This window comes from Microtus oregoni, unplaced genomic scaffold (assembly GCF_018167655.1).
Source record: "Microtus oregoni isolate MIOR12 unplaced genomic scaffold, Mior012 000008F_ref0000371, whole genome shotgun sequence".
Lineage (NCBI taxonomy): Eukaryota > Metazoa > Chordata > Mammalia > Rodentia > Cricetidae > Microtus > Microtus oregoni.
Window position 1 is genome coordinate 33055251 of NW_024543067.1, and position 17912 is coordinate 33073162.

The 17912-nt window shown below is 48.5% G+C and overlaps 1 protein-coding gene across 2 annotated transcripts in view; it reads left to right on the forward strand.

Annotated features, from left to right (window-relative positions):
• The first annotated feature begins 858 nt into the window (after positions 1-858).
• Positions 859-17912, forward strand: part of Slc36a4 (solute carrier family 36 member 4) — a 38323-nt gene continuing 21269 nt past the window's right edge. Inside the window, exons 1-2 of one of the 2 annotated variants that reach the window (XM_041657086.1) lie at positions 859-1057; positions 17052-17175. In XM_041657086.1, the coding sequence (XP_041513020.1) occupies positions 1012-1057; positions 17052-17175 (170 nt within the window). In that variant the 5' untranslated portion in view covers positions 859-1011. The remainder of the gene's footprint in view (positions 1058-17051; positions 17176-17912) is intronic. The other variant, XM_041657085.1, reaches the window with a different exon arrangement.

The window sequence follows — 17912 nt, forward strand, 5'->3', positions numbered from 1 at the left end:
TGAAACTCCAGCAGATATGTGTGACCATGGTAGTTTTAAATTTTTTAATTTTATGTAAGACAGGGTCTGTATATGTATCCTCGGGTGTCTTGGAACTCCCTATGAAGCCGAGGCTGGCCTCGAGCGCACAGAAAATTGACTGCCTCTTTTTCTCACCATACAATCTTCAATCTCAAAATTGAACATTTTTCCTTCTAATCAGAAGTATGCTTTTTCTGTGGATTCATCATATATTTATTGCCGTCCACCCTAGGACGTTGCACGCGAGAGTCCCTGCTGCAGTGACGGTTCCTCCCCTGCCTTCATTGGCTTCCTGTCGTGGTGAAGTGACTTCCCTCTGCGTGGACAGTGAGCGCAGTGGGTAACAGACTGCATCGCGCTGTGTATCCGGTGCCCAGAGATCCAGACAGCAATGTGTGTAGTGTTTGACAATGCGGGCCACATCCCTTTTAGCCTTAACCCTAGCGTCAGCTTTAAAATGCCAGTGCCCGAAGCCAGGAGGTGATGGTGCACACCTTCCTTTAATCCCAGCATTCAGGAAGCTGAGGCAGGTGGATCTCTGTGAGTTCGATGCCAGCCTGGTCTGCGACAGAGAGAGAGAGAGACAGAGAGAGAGACACAGAGAGAGAGAGAGACAGACAGAGACAGACACAGAGAGAGAGAGACAGAGAGAGAGAGAGAGAGAGAGAGAGAGAGACAGAGAGAGAGAGAGAGAGAGAGAGAGAGGGGGGGGGGGGGGGCAGGGCCAGAGACTATGTCGGCCGTCGGAGTTGCAGGCTGCCTGCTTTCTGCGCGGTCGGTCCGAGGCCCTGTTTTTTTCGGCACGCGAAGCCCCGGGGATCAGAGACTTGGTCCCTGACCTCTCGGAACCGCGCCTGACACCTCGCGAGGCGCAGTCCCTCGTGGGCTACGGTCGAGGCTGGCTCGGGCCCCGCCCCTCGGGGCGGCTCTGCGCATGCTCGGCAGTGCGGGCGGCCGAGCGGGCGGCGGCGACCTGGAGACCCCCGAGGGATGGAAGCGCCGGCGCCGGCGGAGGCGGCGGGATGCGAGGAGCTCGGTGGGTGTTTGCGGGGCCCGACCCGGACCCGGACCCGGGGCGTGGGTGTTCCTCGCGTTCGCAGTCCAGGGTGCGGACCTCTGCGTTAGCGGCGGCGTCCGGGCTCCCGGTGGCTCGCGCGTCTGGCGGGGGCGTCCCTGCGCGCACTGGGCGCCGGGTGACTGGTGACCGGGTGGCGCGGTTTGCAGAGACCCCAGGCAGAGGCTGGTAGGGGAGTCGGGCCGGAGTGAGCTCCTCCAGGGCCAGCACCTCACAGTGGTCCCTAGGCCTGGCCCGGCCTTGCAGGGAGCGCTGCTTCGTGTGTGTTGGCGTCTGTCTGCTGGTGTGTCTCCAAGGCTCCTGTGTGTGTCAGTCTGTCTGTCCACCGGCCAGTGCTGGTAGCACTGTGCGCCCGCGCGGGGAGTCGCCCTGTTTGTCCACGTCAAAGGAAGGCGGGAGCCGCTGTCACTGGTTTTTTCCAGGATGTTGTAAGGAAGCTGCCATTGTTTTCTTTTTAAGCCTGTATCTCACCTCCGGGTGTCTCCTCGTTTAACTCTTTGCTTCCCAACTGTTCCAATGGGGACATTGGTGCCAGGGGGCACAAGATGTAGCACCTGGCTGGTGACCTTTCCGTGTTCTGTTTCCACGGTTTTGGAAGGTTTGCTTCTGTTTGCTGCTGTCAGAAAAACAGAAACCAGGATTAGGATAAAACAAGGTCTTCCCAGCTGCACACTGCGTTTAGGAATATTTCTAATTCCATGCAGGATGTTAACTGCAAGGAAAGAGGTGAAATGAAAACGTACTTTAATTTATAGGCTGGCATTCCTGTAATAACGTGCCAGCACTTTGTAGTTGTTTTCTTTAAAGTTACAATAAAGATAGAAACTTTAAGTGGAAAGTAACTTTCATTGAGAGCCTCAAGCAGGGTGCTGTATTGCTCCCAGGGTCCACGTGATCTCCCCCAGGAGCTCAACCAGGCAAGTCCTTTTGTCTTGCAATTAAGCTCATTAAAGGTAGGACCAGGTAACTGCAAACCCAAGTTCATATGACTTTCCAGTTCATCCATAACTCATGTTAGCGAGGTGTGAGGAGATTGGCAGGAGCAGGATAGCACATTATCACTGAAACCTAGATAGCTGGCGTGGTGATGCAATCCCAGCGCTCCTGGGCTGAGTGAGGGCTGCTAACCTGTGCTCAGTGAATTCTAGGCCAGTGTGGTCCACAGGGGGAGATCCCGACTCACCTCTTCACCCCCAGAAAGTACAACTTTTCACTCAGCAATTCTACGTCTAGGCTAGTTCTCAAGGAAGTAAATCCTGTGCTAATATTTTACATCAGGCTGAGAAGATGGTTCAGTGTGGAAGAGCACTTCCCATGCAAGCTTGATGCCCGAATTTGGACCCCCCAGAACCCATGTACAGAGGTGGAGCATGGCTGTCTGTTATCCCTGGACCCTGAGATGGGAGACAGAGGCAGGAGAATTACTCATTCGCTCTAGTGGCAGCTGCATAGTGCATAACACAGCAGCAGAAACCAGAGAGTTCCTGCCTCAAGCAAGGTGGGAGTGAGAATAGGCTCCTCAGAGTGGTCCTCTAACTAACACACACGCACGCATGTGCACACGCACGAACACACACACGCACACACGTGTGCGCACACACACATACATGTGCACAGACGCACACGCGTGCCCTGGCGCATGTGCTCTCACAGTCACGTGTCACACACACGAATGTCTGCCGGAGGACATTAGTTGCAGCATCTGTAATAGGTCTAGGTAGTTACTGTCCGAGTGTCCAGTGAAAGGCCGTGGGTTAAGATACGGTTTAGCCGTGCAGTCATCTACTGCCTAGCTCTTAAACATGGCACGGAAGAGCGTTCACCGTGTAGCATGACCATTAACTGGAAAAGCACGTTTGTTTCATCTTCCCCAGCCCTCCTCCTTTTGAATTTTTGAGGTGAGGTCTCACTGTGTAGCTCAGCGCACAGGAAACATCATGAAAAAAGACCCCAACCCGAACCCATCAGGATGCCTGCCATGGCCGTTGGGTTTAGTAAGCAGATGAGCAGCGGAGATACCGAGCAGGGAATTATGCAGCCTGGCCAGGGAGGGGCACTGTGGAAGAGGAGCAGTGTGAGGGAATTTGAGGGGAGGGTGGGCTAGCTGAGTATTTACAGTGACGTGACTGACTTAGGTTGAGCTACTTGCATATTTTTGAGACGGGGTCTTCCTGTGTATCCCCGACTGTCTCGGAACTGAGAGATCTATTTGCCTGCCTCTGCCTCCTGAGTTCAAGTGTCAGGATTAAAGGGTGGGCCTTGCACGAGCTAGGATTTAAAAGGCTAATGGTGGAGGGCAGTGGGAATGTAGCTATGTGCCATAAACTCTGGGTGGGATTCCCAGCACGGCATCAACTGGGCACAGCAGTACAGCTCTCAGGAGCTAGATGGAGGGTTAGAAGTTCAGGGTCATCCTCAGCTACGTAGCAAGTCTGAAGCCAGCCTAGTCCACGTGAGACCTTGTTTTTAAAGACAATACCATACAAAATAAAGCCTGCTTCTGGTGGTTTCCATGTGAAGAGCGGACTAAAGGGCATAAGCAGCAGCTGGAGGGCGTTCCACAGGTTTGGGACAGAGACCAGCATGCTCTCCAGACTCCCACGGAGGCAGCAATTCAGACAGTGGTGATTGGACTATGCATATTAGGATGCAGACCAGCATGCTCTCCAGATTCCCACGGAAGCAGCAATGGAGACAGTGGTGATTGGACTATGCATGTTAGGATGCAGACCGGCATGCTCTCCAGACTCCCACGGAGGCAGCAATGGAGACAGTGGTGATTGGACTATGCATGTTAAGATGCAGACCAGCTTGCTTTCTCAAGAGACTGGGCAGAGGTGGTCAGGCTGGTTCCAGGGGTCTGCATCTGAAGAGTGAAGGTGCCTTGGATTGAGGGCTTACAGCAGGTTAATGATGTGTCCAGACGTACGTTTCCCTCTTTAAAAGAAGGGGCTTCGTTTCCTCTCCTTTGAGTATGTGTGTGCTGGACTTTGTTGATGGTTTACCTCTTCAGTTAGACTGTAAGAAGCTCTGTGCCTTCCTATTTGCTCTCTCATTAGGATTGCTCACTTGAAGGGAGGCCACAGGCCACGCTAGGAGGATCCTCCGGCAGCCTGAGACAGTGTCTGTGGGGTGAGGTAGGGCACAGACTGGAGGCATCCTGATAGAAGCTTAGACCTTTCTCCTTCCTTCCGGCTTCCCCTCCCCTCCCTTCCCCTCCCTCCCTCCCTCCCTCCCTCCTCTCTCTCTTTGTCTTTTCTTTTTGGTTTTTCAAGACTGGTTTCTCGGTGTAGCTTTGGAGCCTTTCCTGGAACTCACTCTGTAGACCAAGCTGGCCTTGAACTCAAAGATATGTGCCTGCCTCTGCCTCCCGAGTGCTGGGATTAAAGGTGTGAACTGCCCAGCCTTGTATTTTTTTTTTAAATAATAGAAAAAATAGCTGGTACCACTAGTAGAAATGATCCTATGTAAGAGGTGACTTGTTTGGTGGGTGGAGCCGCATAGGTTTAGAGAGGAGGTGAGGAGTTGGCTGAGAGCTTGTTCATGTGGAGAGTTCCAGGAAGCTGAGGTCTAGGGGGAGGCTTGGAAGCTGTCAGCATGTAGGTAGCACCTAAGCTGTGGGCAGGGCAGGGCAGAGGAGGTGAGGGAGGAGGGGAAAGAGAATGGATACACAGATGCTCTGAATTATTGCTGAGGTAGTGTGGGGATGGCCAGATGAGTTTTAGGAAGTGTTGTTACACTGTTACCCACACGTGTTCCGTTCTTCCAAAGTGGCCGCGTGTTATGCAGTGTGACATCTGTGGAAAGCGTGGCTGGAGAGGATTTGGTGTCTTTCTCAAAGGCTGGACTTTATGTCACAAGTCGTTGGGGATTTCCAAACTGTCCTTACATACTACTCTCTCAACCACAGGAGCAAAGGAGCAAAGTCTTCTTATTCATGATGAAGATCGTGGCGTAGGTTTGGGTGATGACATAAAGAAACCATGTGTCCTTCATCCTGTTGTCATTGACCACTTATAAGTGGTTTCTTACTTCACTAGAACAACGAGAGCCATTTAGCATCATGTTTTCAATGCTTTCATAGAAAGAAAAGGATACAGACGGTTCTGTGGTCCGTCTGCACCCTCATTAGCTTATTTCCACTTTGGTGTATGTTCTTCTTCATTTTCACTTCGCTCTTTAAACATTGCAGTGTGGCGTGAGCGTACAGTCCCTCTCCTGATTTACAGTAAGCTCTGACCGTCCCCGCATGTCTGGGACCTCACACCACAGTGTGTAGTCAGGGTGCTTCCTAGTGAGTAGAGACCACCTCCGTGTGTCTGGTACCTCACACCACAGTGTGCAGTCAGGGTGCTTCCTACTGAGTAGAGACCACCTCCGTGTGTCTGGTACCTCACACCACAGTGTGCAGTCAGGGTGCTTCCTAGTGAGTAGAGCAAGCTGCTTATTGCATATACTTAGCAAGTTTTCGGCAAACGACTTTATCAGTAGCTTGCCAGTAATGAGCACTGTGAGACTTTAATACATATTGCTAAGTTTTCAGTCTTTAGCTACAGGGTAGGCAGTTGAGGCTGAAACAAGAATCGGCGTGACATAAGAGATCATTCATGTTCTGCCTCGTCCAAGTTTCATTGGTGAGTCCGTATGGAGCATAGTATGTCCAGGGTGAATAACACTGACTCAAATGAGCATTTCTTATTCATATAAGTTATACACTTGTGAATAGAAATAATCATGCCCCAATAGTTTGAAATCTCCTGCTTACTACTATTTTATAAGGCATTATTAATTTTAACCATAGCTTTTTATCAGAACTGTCTGATTTACTGCTTGATCAAAAATTACATCAAAACACCAGCAAATAACAGACTATGTATAAACAACATGGCTCATGTGATTTTTAATTTCTTAATGTAGAGGATTCAGACGTTATTTCATGTGCTCTTTGTGGTGATATCTTATTTGTACAAATAAAACTTGCCTGAAGATCAGAGAGGTGAAGGAGCAAAATCACAGCCACCTCAACTTCCCAGCCGAAAAGAGACTGAGTTCTTGTCTCCTCCCTCCTTACCATTTCCTCTCTCTGCCCAGCCATATCACTTCCTGTCTGTCTGCATAGACCTCCAGACTTTTATGGTTAACTAGTGGCTAACTCTGCCCTTGATCTTCAGGCAAGCTTTATTCGTACGAACAAGATATCACCACAGTTCTTCACTCTGTTACAGCTTTTACCATGTTGGGTTTTTAGGTATCATCATCACCATGATTATTATTACAGGATTAATGCAGTAATTCCTTGTGTGTCTGTGTGTGTGTGTGTGTGTGTGTGTGTGCATACGTGTGTATGTGTGTATATGCATGTGCAGGCCAGGGTATAATTGTGGGAGTCAGTTTTCTCCTTGTACTTTGTGGGTCCCAGGGATCAAATTCAGGTCTTCAGGCTTGCTAGCACCCTTACCTGCTGAGCCTATGGAGCTGTCTCTCTGACTCTCCTCAGGGCTGATTTTTAACACTCGTCTCTATTTCTGTTTCCCTTTAGTTGGTATAACTTACTGTTTTTGCAAACTCAGTCTTATTGGACACTTTATTGCTCCAAAATGATCATTATCAATTATTTTTATTAAGTTAGTTCTAACTTTATGTCAAAGATTAGTACTTTAAGCCCGAGAAAGTGTAATTTGCCTGTAGCATTGTTACACAGCGAGGGTGGAACTGCCGTTCATGGGTGGCTCACGTGCTGTGTAGTGGGCTCAATGCTTCCTGCCTGCTGTGTCGTCTCCTTGTCTATTCCTCTGAGAGGTAGGCATTGTGACTTTCATTATGTGTATGATACAACAGGCCCAGAGGCCTCTGGGTAAGATGTCATGCAGCTGACTTCATTCCTCTGCGTTTAACAACCCAGCAGCCACTGGCTACATGAGCTTGGTCTCTGAGTATTTGCAGTGTGTGTGTCCTGGATTTCAGGTACTTAGTATAGAAAACAGGATGTAAAACACCCTACTTTTTCTGTTGATTATCCGGTCAGGTGGCAGTATGTTGGACTCCTGAGATTAAACACAATAGACTGTTGCATGTCCTCACCAGCAGGCAGAGGTTCAGGCCATGTGCTGTGTGGTCTGCTGACCAAGGCCAGTGTTAGTGCTGGAGACCACATGCAAGAAAACACTATTGCATCTTCTAGGGGGTCAAACGCAAGACATGTTGTATCCTCAGGTTCAAAAGGAAATAGTTTCTCCTTGCCTCGTAGTGATAGGTGGGGTTTCTGAGTTTGTTGGCGCAGATCTGCCCTTAGAGGTTCTGGTTGGAGTGGGATATTAATGAATGTTTTAAGTTGGAACTTCTTAGCTGTAGCTTTCCTTGTGTTAGCATCTGAGTATCTTTTAATTCTTGAGATTCGAGTTACTCTATGACCTCTTTGCTAATATACTCATTTCTGGAACTTGACCCCTCACATATTCTTAGTTTAGTTAAAGGAGATAAATATTTCTTAGTATGCAGCACTTCTCCTGTAACGAAGGCTGGAACACGGGAAGTCACAGACCTTTCCGGCTGCTCTTAGAATCTTCTAGGCGTGGAGGCAGGACGTGGGGACCGTGCAGCATGCCGCTGAGTCGGCTGCAGTGGCAGAGTCAAAGCATTGCATAAATGGAGACTCCTGAGTTCCTAACCTTTTAAGTGCCTTTCTGTCAATCTCAACGTTTACAAGTCAATTCCCTTAAATCTCATCCTGAGGTTAGAGGAGTGTTCTGGAATAATTGACTTTTATTAAGATGTTCAAATATGAGGGATAAGAAAATGGATTGAAAGCAAAGAAATATACCAGATTTTTTTTCACATTAAGACATGGCTAATGTTTCCAGGAGTTATAACATCGAGAATGACTTTAGAACCAGGGGAAAGTGGGACTTGGGGTGGAATAACAAACTTAAGTCAGTTGCTAAACAACCTTAGTTTGGAGGGACTGAGCCCAACCGACCTGTGTGAGTCCAGTGAACATTGTGGTGCTGACGTGAAAGTCAACCATAAATTACAAAACTGCTATTTACCGCCATTCTATACTTGTAGGTTAGATTCCCAGGTTTTATCTGAAAATAAATTCCACATACATACAATACAAACAGACTTCTCATTTAGCGTTGATACGTTTTTAAAGTCGCGAGAGAACTTACCTTTTCTTTGACTTTCGTGGCGGCTGTGATCTCTCCGGCAGCCGGCTCCCAATAATAGATGGTTAAGGTTTATGAAATGTTGGAAGTGATCGCTATCTTTATGGAGAACACAGTGAACTCACTGCAGCCACAGCCCAGGGCAGAAAGAAATGAGAAAGTGGGCGTAACTGGTAGTTTGGACAAGCCGAGCTAATCAAAGCGATGAAGTCAAGAGCCTACAGGGCAGCGGGGTGCACTGAGGCATAAAACCAAAGCTGATGAAAATAATCAGGATGACTGACAGTGTTCACTAGCTTCCCCGGAAGTCATATGCTGGTTCAGTACCTCAGGAGGTGACTTACTCGAGATAGGACCTGCTGTAGAAGGCAGTGTGACTGATGTCCTTTCAGAGGAGGACTTAGGCACAGGCTTAGTTATGGGGGAGTGTTGCATGGACGTGAAAACAACCACGTATAAGATGGGACAGAGGACAGAGGCCTGGGGCAGAGCTTTCCCAGCTCCTGAGAGGAATTCACTTCTCCAGTTCCCCGACTCTCGTTTCAGGCTCCAGGCTTCTTGACCTTTGGGATAGTGGATTTCTGTTGTCTGTTTTGTTATGGTGACCCTCACAAAGCTGCAGCACTGGTTTTATAGGGAAGCAGTGACATTGCTTTGCATGAAGCAGAGCAGAAGAGGAAGTAGGAACTGCTCTAAGAAAGGATACATACAGCTAATCCTCATGTGTTTCTGGGGTAATATGAGATGGCATCGCAGTAGACCCTCCATGGGGGAACAATTAACTATCCCCTTGCGAGCTTTCACTGTGTTTAAGTCCAGCCTGTAAATTCTTTGATACTAGGGGCTAAGAAACAAGGCAGCCCCACAAAGTAACCCACATAGAATACACGGAGGATGATAGCGTCAGCGGAACCACCCAAAGACAAAAGGCAGTGCAGTCTAAATTATAAAATCCTCAGGAATAGATGGATGGCAGGAATTTGGAGCTTTCCACAGCTGAGATGGTTTTAGCCTCTCTCTGTTAGTTGTATCACTTCAGGAAGAATGATGTAAGCATAGACTTAAAAGCATCTTCCCGTATTGTAGAGCCTTGCCAAATCATTACAGATCCATAGGCTGTATTCCAGGTGGCGCTAGACTGGGCTCCTGAGCTAATGTATGAACACATCAGTCCCGAGCCTGTGAAAACAGTTAAGGAACAAAAGTAAATAATTCTTGGAACAGTGCAAGGAAACCCAAGGGTGCTACCAGGAGGAAGACATTGACAAGCAGAGAAAGAAACCAGGAAACCCAAGGGTATTACCAGCAGGAAGACATTGACAAGCAGAGAAAGAAACACTGTTATTATCAAGTTGTTGTTAATGGAGAATGGACAGGGCATGGAGTAGTTAGGGGCACAGCATGAAGTGGACAGGAGGACAGTGTGGTGTAGACATGGGGACAGCGTGTAGAGTGTACGGGGGGGGGACAGCGTGGAGTGTACGGGGGACAGCGTGGAGTGTACGGGGGGACAGCTTGCAGAATGGACAGGGGTACACTGTGGAGAGTGAACAGGGGTAGTATCAGGGTATGTAAGGGTGGGATTAGAAGTCTAGGAAGAAACACTGGAAATCTCCTTCAATGTGAACGTCTTAAAGTGCTAAGGGTCTGAACAGAGACCTCTGGTCTTCAACTTAGCAGTTCAGGGCCTGAGGCTAGAAAATTAATTTTATTACTAATAGGACTGAGGGGTAGCCTTGGCTAAGATTTCTCATAGAGAAGAGCTAGAGGAGGAGAAAAGAGGCTCCCCACACCCTCCGGTGAAGGGAGAGAGAGAGGAAGAGATCACTGGGAACCTAATTGCAGAGCTAATGCAGCCAGAAGACATTGTGCTCCCTGCTCAGCCTCACCCAGGCCCTAAGCCGGACACCTGCTTTGGGATTCTTGTATGTGAGGTACTTAGGATCGTGAAATGGAACGTAGATGAGAGATTACACGTTGCCAAGGGAGAGTGTTGTGAAACACAAGAGTGATGTGTCCTTGCCAAAGCAATGAAAAGAGAGAGATCAAAAGGATCAGAGAGAAAGGCGTTGAGGTGAAAGATGGGCAAGGGAGAGCTGGCACGCCTACAGTTGGAATCCCAGAGAAGAGCAAGCATTTGAACCTGCAAAGGTTTAGAACTATAGTCCAAGATACATTTTTAGAAATCCAAGAGAAAACCAGAATCAGTGTGTCGAGAAGGCACATTCAGTTCCTAGACAGATGAACTCAGGGTGACCAGATCCAGATGCCCATAGTAAAGTATTTGGGCCTAAGGATACAGGTAGGGGAGACTCAAGATGACAATGGCAGCCAGTGCAGCCTGAGCATGGTGCTTCTCCAGACTCTCGGCTGCAGCCCGGGTATCGTGCTTCTCCAGACTCTCCACTGCAGCCCGGGTATCGTGCTTCTCCAGACTCTCCACTGCAGCCCGGGTATCGTGCTTCTCCGGTTCCTTCCATTTGCCTGCAGATTTCATGATGTCTATTTTTAACAGCTGAATAACACTTCATTGTGTAAAAGTACTACATTTTCCTTTTCCATTTTTTTTTTTTTTGGTTGAGGTGCATCTAGGTTGTTTCCACGTTCTGGCTATTACGAATAAAAATGCTGTGAACATAGTTGAGCAAGTATCTTGTGGTATGATTGAGCATCTTTGGGTATGAAAAGCCACAGAAACAACTAACTTGGCTCATAGGAACTCACAGAGTCTGAACCAACAATCAGAGAGCTTACATGTGACCGGCCTAGAACCTCTACATACATACATACATACATATAACACACACACGTATGACAGTTGACAGTTGTGTAGCTTGTTTTACTTGTGGGACTCCTAACAATGGAAGCAGGGGCTGCCCCTAATGCTAATGCATCGTAGCCAGGTAGAGGAGCAGTGCCTGCAGAATGGAGACCCACAACTGGGCAATACTTGGCCTCTCTGCTGATCCCTGTAGTTGGCTGTGGTGGCAGTTCATGAGACTGCACGACTCTGTGTTGAATTGGTTTTACTGTATTGCCCAATTTTGGCCAGAGATTTATTTCCTTTGGAAACTTTTGGTTGGACAAATGCTTGAAGACACCGAGAACCCCCACCCACCACCACGTAGAGTGGGCAGGAAGAAGACACCTGGAGATCCTGCTTGCAGCATGAGCTAGCTACCACAATGTGCGGATGTGGGGTGTAGAGATGGGAGAGAAAGAGCAGAGAAACAGCTTGAGCACTGTGAAGAGAGGGGTCTGGAGACTCGAGGGTGGAGAGGGACAGCCTGATGTGAGCGGCCCACACAGCTTCCTGGGGCCATGGTGAAGTCCCTACCCTTGCTGCCACTGAAGGTCAGGTCCGGGTCTGTGATGATGTCCATGGCCCATGTTACCACCAAAGGCCATGTGGATGTCCCTGGTCTGCTGCTTGGGACCATGATATCCAAGGACTGCACAGGGTTGGCTCCACCCCTCACTGGGGGCAGCACTAGGGAGAGCTGCTGATCCGCCCCTGCCCCTCATGGGGTGAAGCACTAGTGAGCCCTGTACCTCACCTTGGCAGCACAGTGGGCTGGCCCTGGAGGCAGGAGAGCTCTGAGGGTGTGAGAGCAGGAGAGCTGGACTCATCCCTCATATGCTGTGTGTTGATGTGGGTAAGGGAGAGATACCTTCTCCCTGCTTGCCCCTCGTCACCTGCAGCACTCAGGAGAGTGGGCCCTGCACCTTGCCTGGGCAGCACAGTAGCACTGACCCTGTTGGCAAGGGTGTGGGTGAACTGGCTCTGAGGGTGTGAGAGCTGGAGATCTGGTTCTGTCCCTCATCTGCCCAGTGTGGTGGCATGGGTGAGAGAAAGATGTCCTACCCCCTTGCCCCTCATCACCTGTAGCAGGCAGGAGAACTGGACCTGGGCACATGAGAGTGGGAGAGTTGGTCCTGCCCCTTACCCTAGGCTGTAGAACCCAGGAGAGCAGGCCCTGCATCGCACCTGAGCAGTACAGGAGAGCAGGCCCTGCATTGCACCTGAGCAGCACAGGAGAGCAGGCCCTGCATCGCACCTGAGCAGCACAGGAGAGAAGGCCCTGCATCGCACCTGAGCAGCACAGGAGAGCAGGCCCTGCACCGCACCTGAGCAGCACAGGAGAGCAGGCCCTGCACCGCACCTGAGCAGCACAGGAGAGCAGGCCCTGCATCGCACCTGAGCAGCACAGGAGAGCAGGCCCTGCATCGCACCTGAGCAGCACAGGAGAGCAGGGCCTGCACCTCACCTGAGCAGCACAGGAGAGCAGGCCCTGCACCGCACCTGAGCAGCACAGGAGAGCCGCACTGGTCGTGGAGGTGTGAGTGAGCCAACGCCAAGGTAGCAGGAGCCAGACCAATGACTCACTGTAGTGAAGACTTACAAGTAAAGATGTATAGACTGAGGGTGGACTGTGTGGCTAATGGCAGGGCTCCAGCTTCCATGATGAGATTTCTTTTTAATTTTTGTCTTTTTTTTTTGTGGGGGAGGTTGCAAGAGCAGAGGGTGGATACAAAAGGACAGGGAGATGAGTTGGGGTGCTTTATGTGAAATCCACAAAGAATCAATAAGGAGTTAAAGAGAAAAAGGATACAATAGGTCATTAGGCCCTCTAGGACAAAGGACAAATCACTGAGTGACCAAGAAGATAAGGCTGGTATTGGAGGACTCAGGAAAAGCTATAGAAAGGCAAGGCAAGTGCGAGCTGAGGATTTTACACCTAGCCCTTTAGATAGCTGGATTGTGGGACACATTAACCAAATGCAGAGAAGCAGAAGCCAGCAAGTGCTGGTGAGGACGTGGGAAAGAGTGCCTCCTGCTGGTGGAAATGTGAGCTGGCACAGCTGTTGTGGAAATACCAGATTTTCCTAAAAAAATAAATAAATAAATAAAAAACAAAAACCCAGAATCCAAAGCAAAATAAAACAAAAGACAAAAATCGAGCCACCCCATGGCTTGGCTATGCTAGTCCTGTGTAGAGTCCCGGAAGACTAGAAACTAGGAAGGGCACCATGAGAGGGGGAAAATGAGGTCTTAAGGAAGAGTTGGGGAGGGGATAAAGGAGAGTGGTATAGAAACAGAAGAGGCTCCTGGCAAGGGGAGTCAGGGGAGGAAAGCAGGGGAAGTAAGGGGGAAGATGAACAAAAACAGAGCATGTATGGAAGTATCATGAGACCCAGTACTTTGTATGCTAAGTTTGAATGAAGGTTGAATCCCCAGAGAATAGCGTAGAGGTGAGTTCTTTCTGAAGAACCTGCTAGGACTGTGTTCTGAGAGTGAGCAAGTCCCCCCACATCAGGGTCTTAAGGCCTGACTTGCAGTTCCAGCCAAGGACCTGAGCCAGAAACTTTGGGGTGTGATAGAGGTGGGTCTTGTATCTATCTGTTGCTTTCATTGGTTGATTAATAAAGAAAACTGCTGGGCCTGATAGGACAGAAAATTAGGTAGGCAGAGTAGACAGAACAGAATGCTGGGAGAAAGAAGCTGAGTCAGGCAGTCGCCATGATTCTCCTCTCCGAGACAGACGCAGGTTAAGACATGCTGAATCTTTCCTGGTAAGCTACCACCTTGTGGTGCTACACAGATTATTAGATATGGGTTAATCAAGATGTGAGAGTTAGCCAGTAAGAGGCTAGAGCTAATGGGCCAAGCAGTGTTTAAAAGAATATAGTTTCTGTGTAATTATTTCGGGGCATAAGCTAGCCAGGCGGTTGGGAGCCAGGCAGAACACAGCCCGCCACTCGCACTACTACAGAGTGGCGCCCAACGTGGAGCAACTGGGGTAGTTAAAAAAAACACACTTTAGGGCGCCAGATGATACGGTGTAAACGAATGGCGAACAGAATTAACCAGGCTAGCTTAATATAATATATTTAGCTTTAATAAGGGGAGAGCTTACAAAACCAGGGTTCCAGTGAAGAGCAGGAAACAAGGGAACAAACAAGCGCACATGGATGGTTTTATAGGCTGTTTGGGGCCCCGGGGCAAACACCCCCCCAAACAAGGTGATTGGTTGAGATTGTTCAGGGGTGGAGCATGTCAGTTTGTTAGCGAGCCTTCCTAGGCCTATCTGAGACACTCTAGTTGGCATAAGCTTCTGGATGGTTGAGGGAATGTCAGAGAACTATAGATCTAAATCTAAGGTACAGATGGAGACATGATGGGAAGAACATTACAGAAAATAATACATTCGGAAACAGAATACGAGGTGGCAACAGGTCTCCTGGGCTACAGTCTGTCATGACAGGGAAAACATGGTGGCAGATGGCACATGGTTTCAAGTGGCCCTAGCTTGGTGGGAGCATGCGTGAGCTGCTTGCTCGCTTTTCAGTGGGTCAAGAGGTAGAGACCGCAGAAAGCAGGCTGAGCTGTGCACCTCAGGGCCTGCCCTGTCTGGATACTCACTGTGAGTCAGGCTCCACCTCTGAAGCTGTGCACCTCAGGGCCCGCCCTGTCTAGATACTCACTGTGAGTCAGGCTCCACCTCTGAAGGTCCAGTCTCCCTAAGCAGCAGTGCCCAGGGGAGCAGAGCCAGTGGACAGTTCACATTTGATCGATAGCATGCATAGGTAGAAACTGTATAACATTCAAAACTGTCAAGGCAGGCTAGAAAGATGCTCAGCTGGTAGTGTACACTGCTCTTTCTTGCAGAGTACCTGCGTTTAGGTTCTGGTACCCACACAGGTGGCTAGCAACACCTGTAGTTCCAGTTCTCAGGGATCTGAGGCCTCCTGCTGTCCTCTGCAGGCACTGCACTCAGTCTCGCACAGACCCACACACAGATGCACACGTACACATGACTTAAACATCTTCAAACTGTCTATAGACAGTAAAAAGGTAAGGAGAACTACAAACATCCCCAAAGACACAATGACAGAGGTGACCAGCAGAAGAGCCCAGGACAATGGAGTCTGTGGCTGTGCCCTTGACCTGTCCTGAAGCAGCTCAGAGGAGTTGATGGGGAACTCCTGGGGAAGAGAGCACTCGAGTGTGGAATTTCAAGACAGAGTGAACAGGATCATGTGTGTTAGTGCTGCAGTAACTGATGGAACTGAGTCTTCGTTTGAAAGGGAAAAAGCAGTTGCATCAAATGGCGAAAGTTAGTATGTTTCCTGTTGCTGCAGATTTAAACCTGAAATTACTGTAAAATGAGAAGTTTGAAGAGTGAGGTTGATCATTTCTAGCTATAGGTATTCCATCCCCTGGTGTGTCAGCTCACTGTGAGTGGTAGATCAAAGTGTTTGCCTTTAAAATCTCTGTACTTCATTGTTTTTTGTTTGTTTGTTTTGTTTTTTTCAAGACAGGGTTTCCCTGTGTAACAGTCCTGACTGTCTGGGAACTCACTTTGTAGACCAGGCTGGCTTCAAAGTCACAGAGACCTGTTTGTCTCTGCCTCCTGAGCTCTGGGATTAAAGGTGTGCACCACCATGCTTGGCTTTGTATTTCAGTCTTAATTCAGATTGAGTGGTTTCTATTGCAGTAAGAGGGCAGCGAGGAATAGTCACACAAAAACATTGTTAGAGATGAGAACACTGGAAAATATATTTCATTATTTCTTCACATTTCCTGTCCTGTAAACTTCATGTGTATAAAACAAGAACTTTCTGTATTTCTTAAGTTTTTTCTTCTACACTGTATGTAATCCAATAGAACATCCAGAAAGTAAGTCTGATTTTTTTCTTTGTGACAGTATCAAGACTCGGGGCTAACATGAACTAAGACACTCAGTTGCAATGAATACAGATGGCATTTCATAGTGTGTGTGTGTGTGTGTTTGTGTGTGTGTGTGCACACACGTGCGCTCATGGTAGAACGTAGGCATGCTTGCATGTGTGGGTGTGCACATACATGTGTGTGTGTGCAGAGTGTATTCATACTTGCACATGTGTAGCTACACATGCACCTGTATGTGTGCAATGCACAGTGTAGGAATGTTTGCGTGTATAGGTGTGCACATGTGTGTGTGCATATGAACAGTGCAGAGTGTAGGAATGCTTACATGTGTAGGTGTGCATATGTGTGTGTGTGTGCATGTGAGCAGTACGGAGTGTAGGAATGCTTACATGTGTAGGTGTGTACGTGTGTGTGTGCGTGTGAGCATTGCAGAGTGTAGGAATGCTTACATGTGTAGGTGTGCATATGTGTGTGTGTGTGCATGTGAGCAGTACGGAGTGTAGGAATGCTTACATGTGTAGGTGTGCACGTGTGTGTGTACATGTGAACAGTGCAGAGTGTAGGAATGCTTACATGTGTAGGTGTGCACATGTGTGTGTGTGCATGTGAGCAGTACGAAGTGTAGGAATGCTTACATGTGTAGGTGTGCACGTGTGTGTGTGTGAGCATTGTAGAGTGTAGGAATGCTTGCATGTGTAGGTGTGCACGTGTGTGTGTGTGCACATGTGTGTTGTGTGTGTGTATAGGCCTGAAGTTGACCTTGGGTGTCTTCCTAGGTTGTTTTCCACTTTATTTATAGAGAAAAGATCTTTCACTAAATTCAGAGTTTATGGTATCTTGCTAGTCTGGTTAGCCACTCAGCTTGTTGTCTTTATGTCTCCCTAGTGCAAATGTTACAAGCAGCAGCCATGGCTACCTGGCTTCTGTGTGAGTGCCAAGGATCAGAACTCAGGTCCTTAAACTTGTGGGTTCGTCGTTTTATCTAGTGAGCCATTTCATCTCTCTAGCCTGGTACTTCCTGATACTTAAAATTCACGAGTTGTAGCCTTACCTCAGATTTACAAGCAGTGGTACTGGACTGTTTCTGTTTTTTTAGATATGGACGTGATGAGGCCCTTAATAAACGAGCAGAATTTCGATGGGACGTCGGACGAGGAGCAGGAACAGATGATCCTGCCAGTGCAGAAGCACTACCAGCTCGACGGGCAGCATGGGATTTCGTAAGTGTTGTGGGCCCTCTGCTCTGCCGACACCGTGTGCGTTTCTTGGTCTCCCACAGCTCTGGGTGTTTGACAGGATGCTACAGATGACAGAGGTGATGCAGAAGATGAGGAGTTCAGAATTCTAGATGTTTGTAGTATATGAGAGAAGGAGATCAGGATACTGAGCAGCGTGGGGATTTCTCCAGTGGTGAGAGATAGCGAATCCTGTGTCCCTCAAAGAACCGTGCCAGCGAGGAGACAGAAGGGTTAAGTGTTAGGAGAACGGCTTCTCGGAGGGTGGGGCTCCTGCAGAATGAGGAGATAGGCTGCTGGCAGAGTGGGTTATAACTGTTGGTGTCTTGTCATCACCGAATCTATGCTTTAGTAGTAACTTAGTGGTTAAACACACTCACCTGAAATTTGATCCTGTATGAACTAAAATACCGAGTGACTCTTGCCAGCTATTTTTCTTCCGTGAGTTTGAAGTTTGTGCTTCTCTTAATTTCAGTTTGTTTCTTCCTGGTCAAGAAGATCTCCTCCAGTCAAGTCCTGGGGAGCTCGTGATAGTAGAAATTACCTGAGTACAGTGTTAAAACCTGTATAAATAATTGTTTTATAACTGACAATCATAGATCAGATGTTTAGAACCGTAGTTATCAGGGCCAGGAAGTCCTGTTTTACCAGCCATTTCCTCGGGGTTCTCCACACCAGAGCAGCCAAGCAGATGTAAGAAAACCAGGCTTAAATTACGGTTC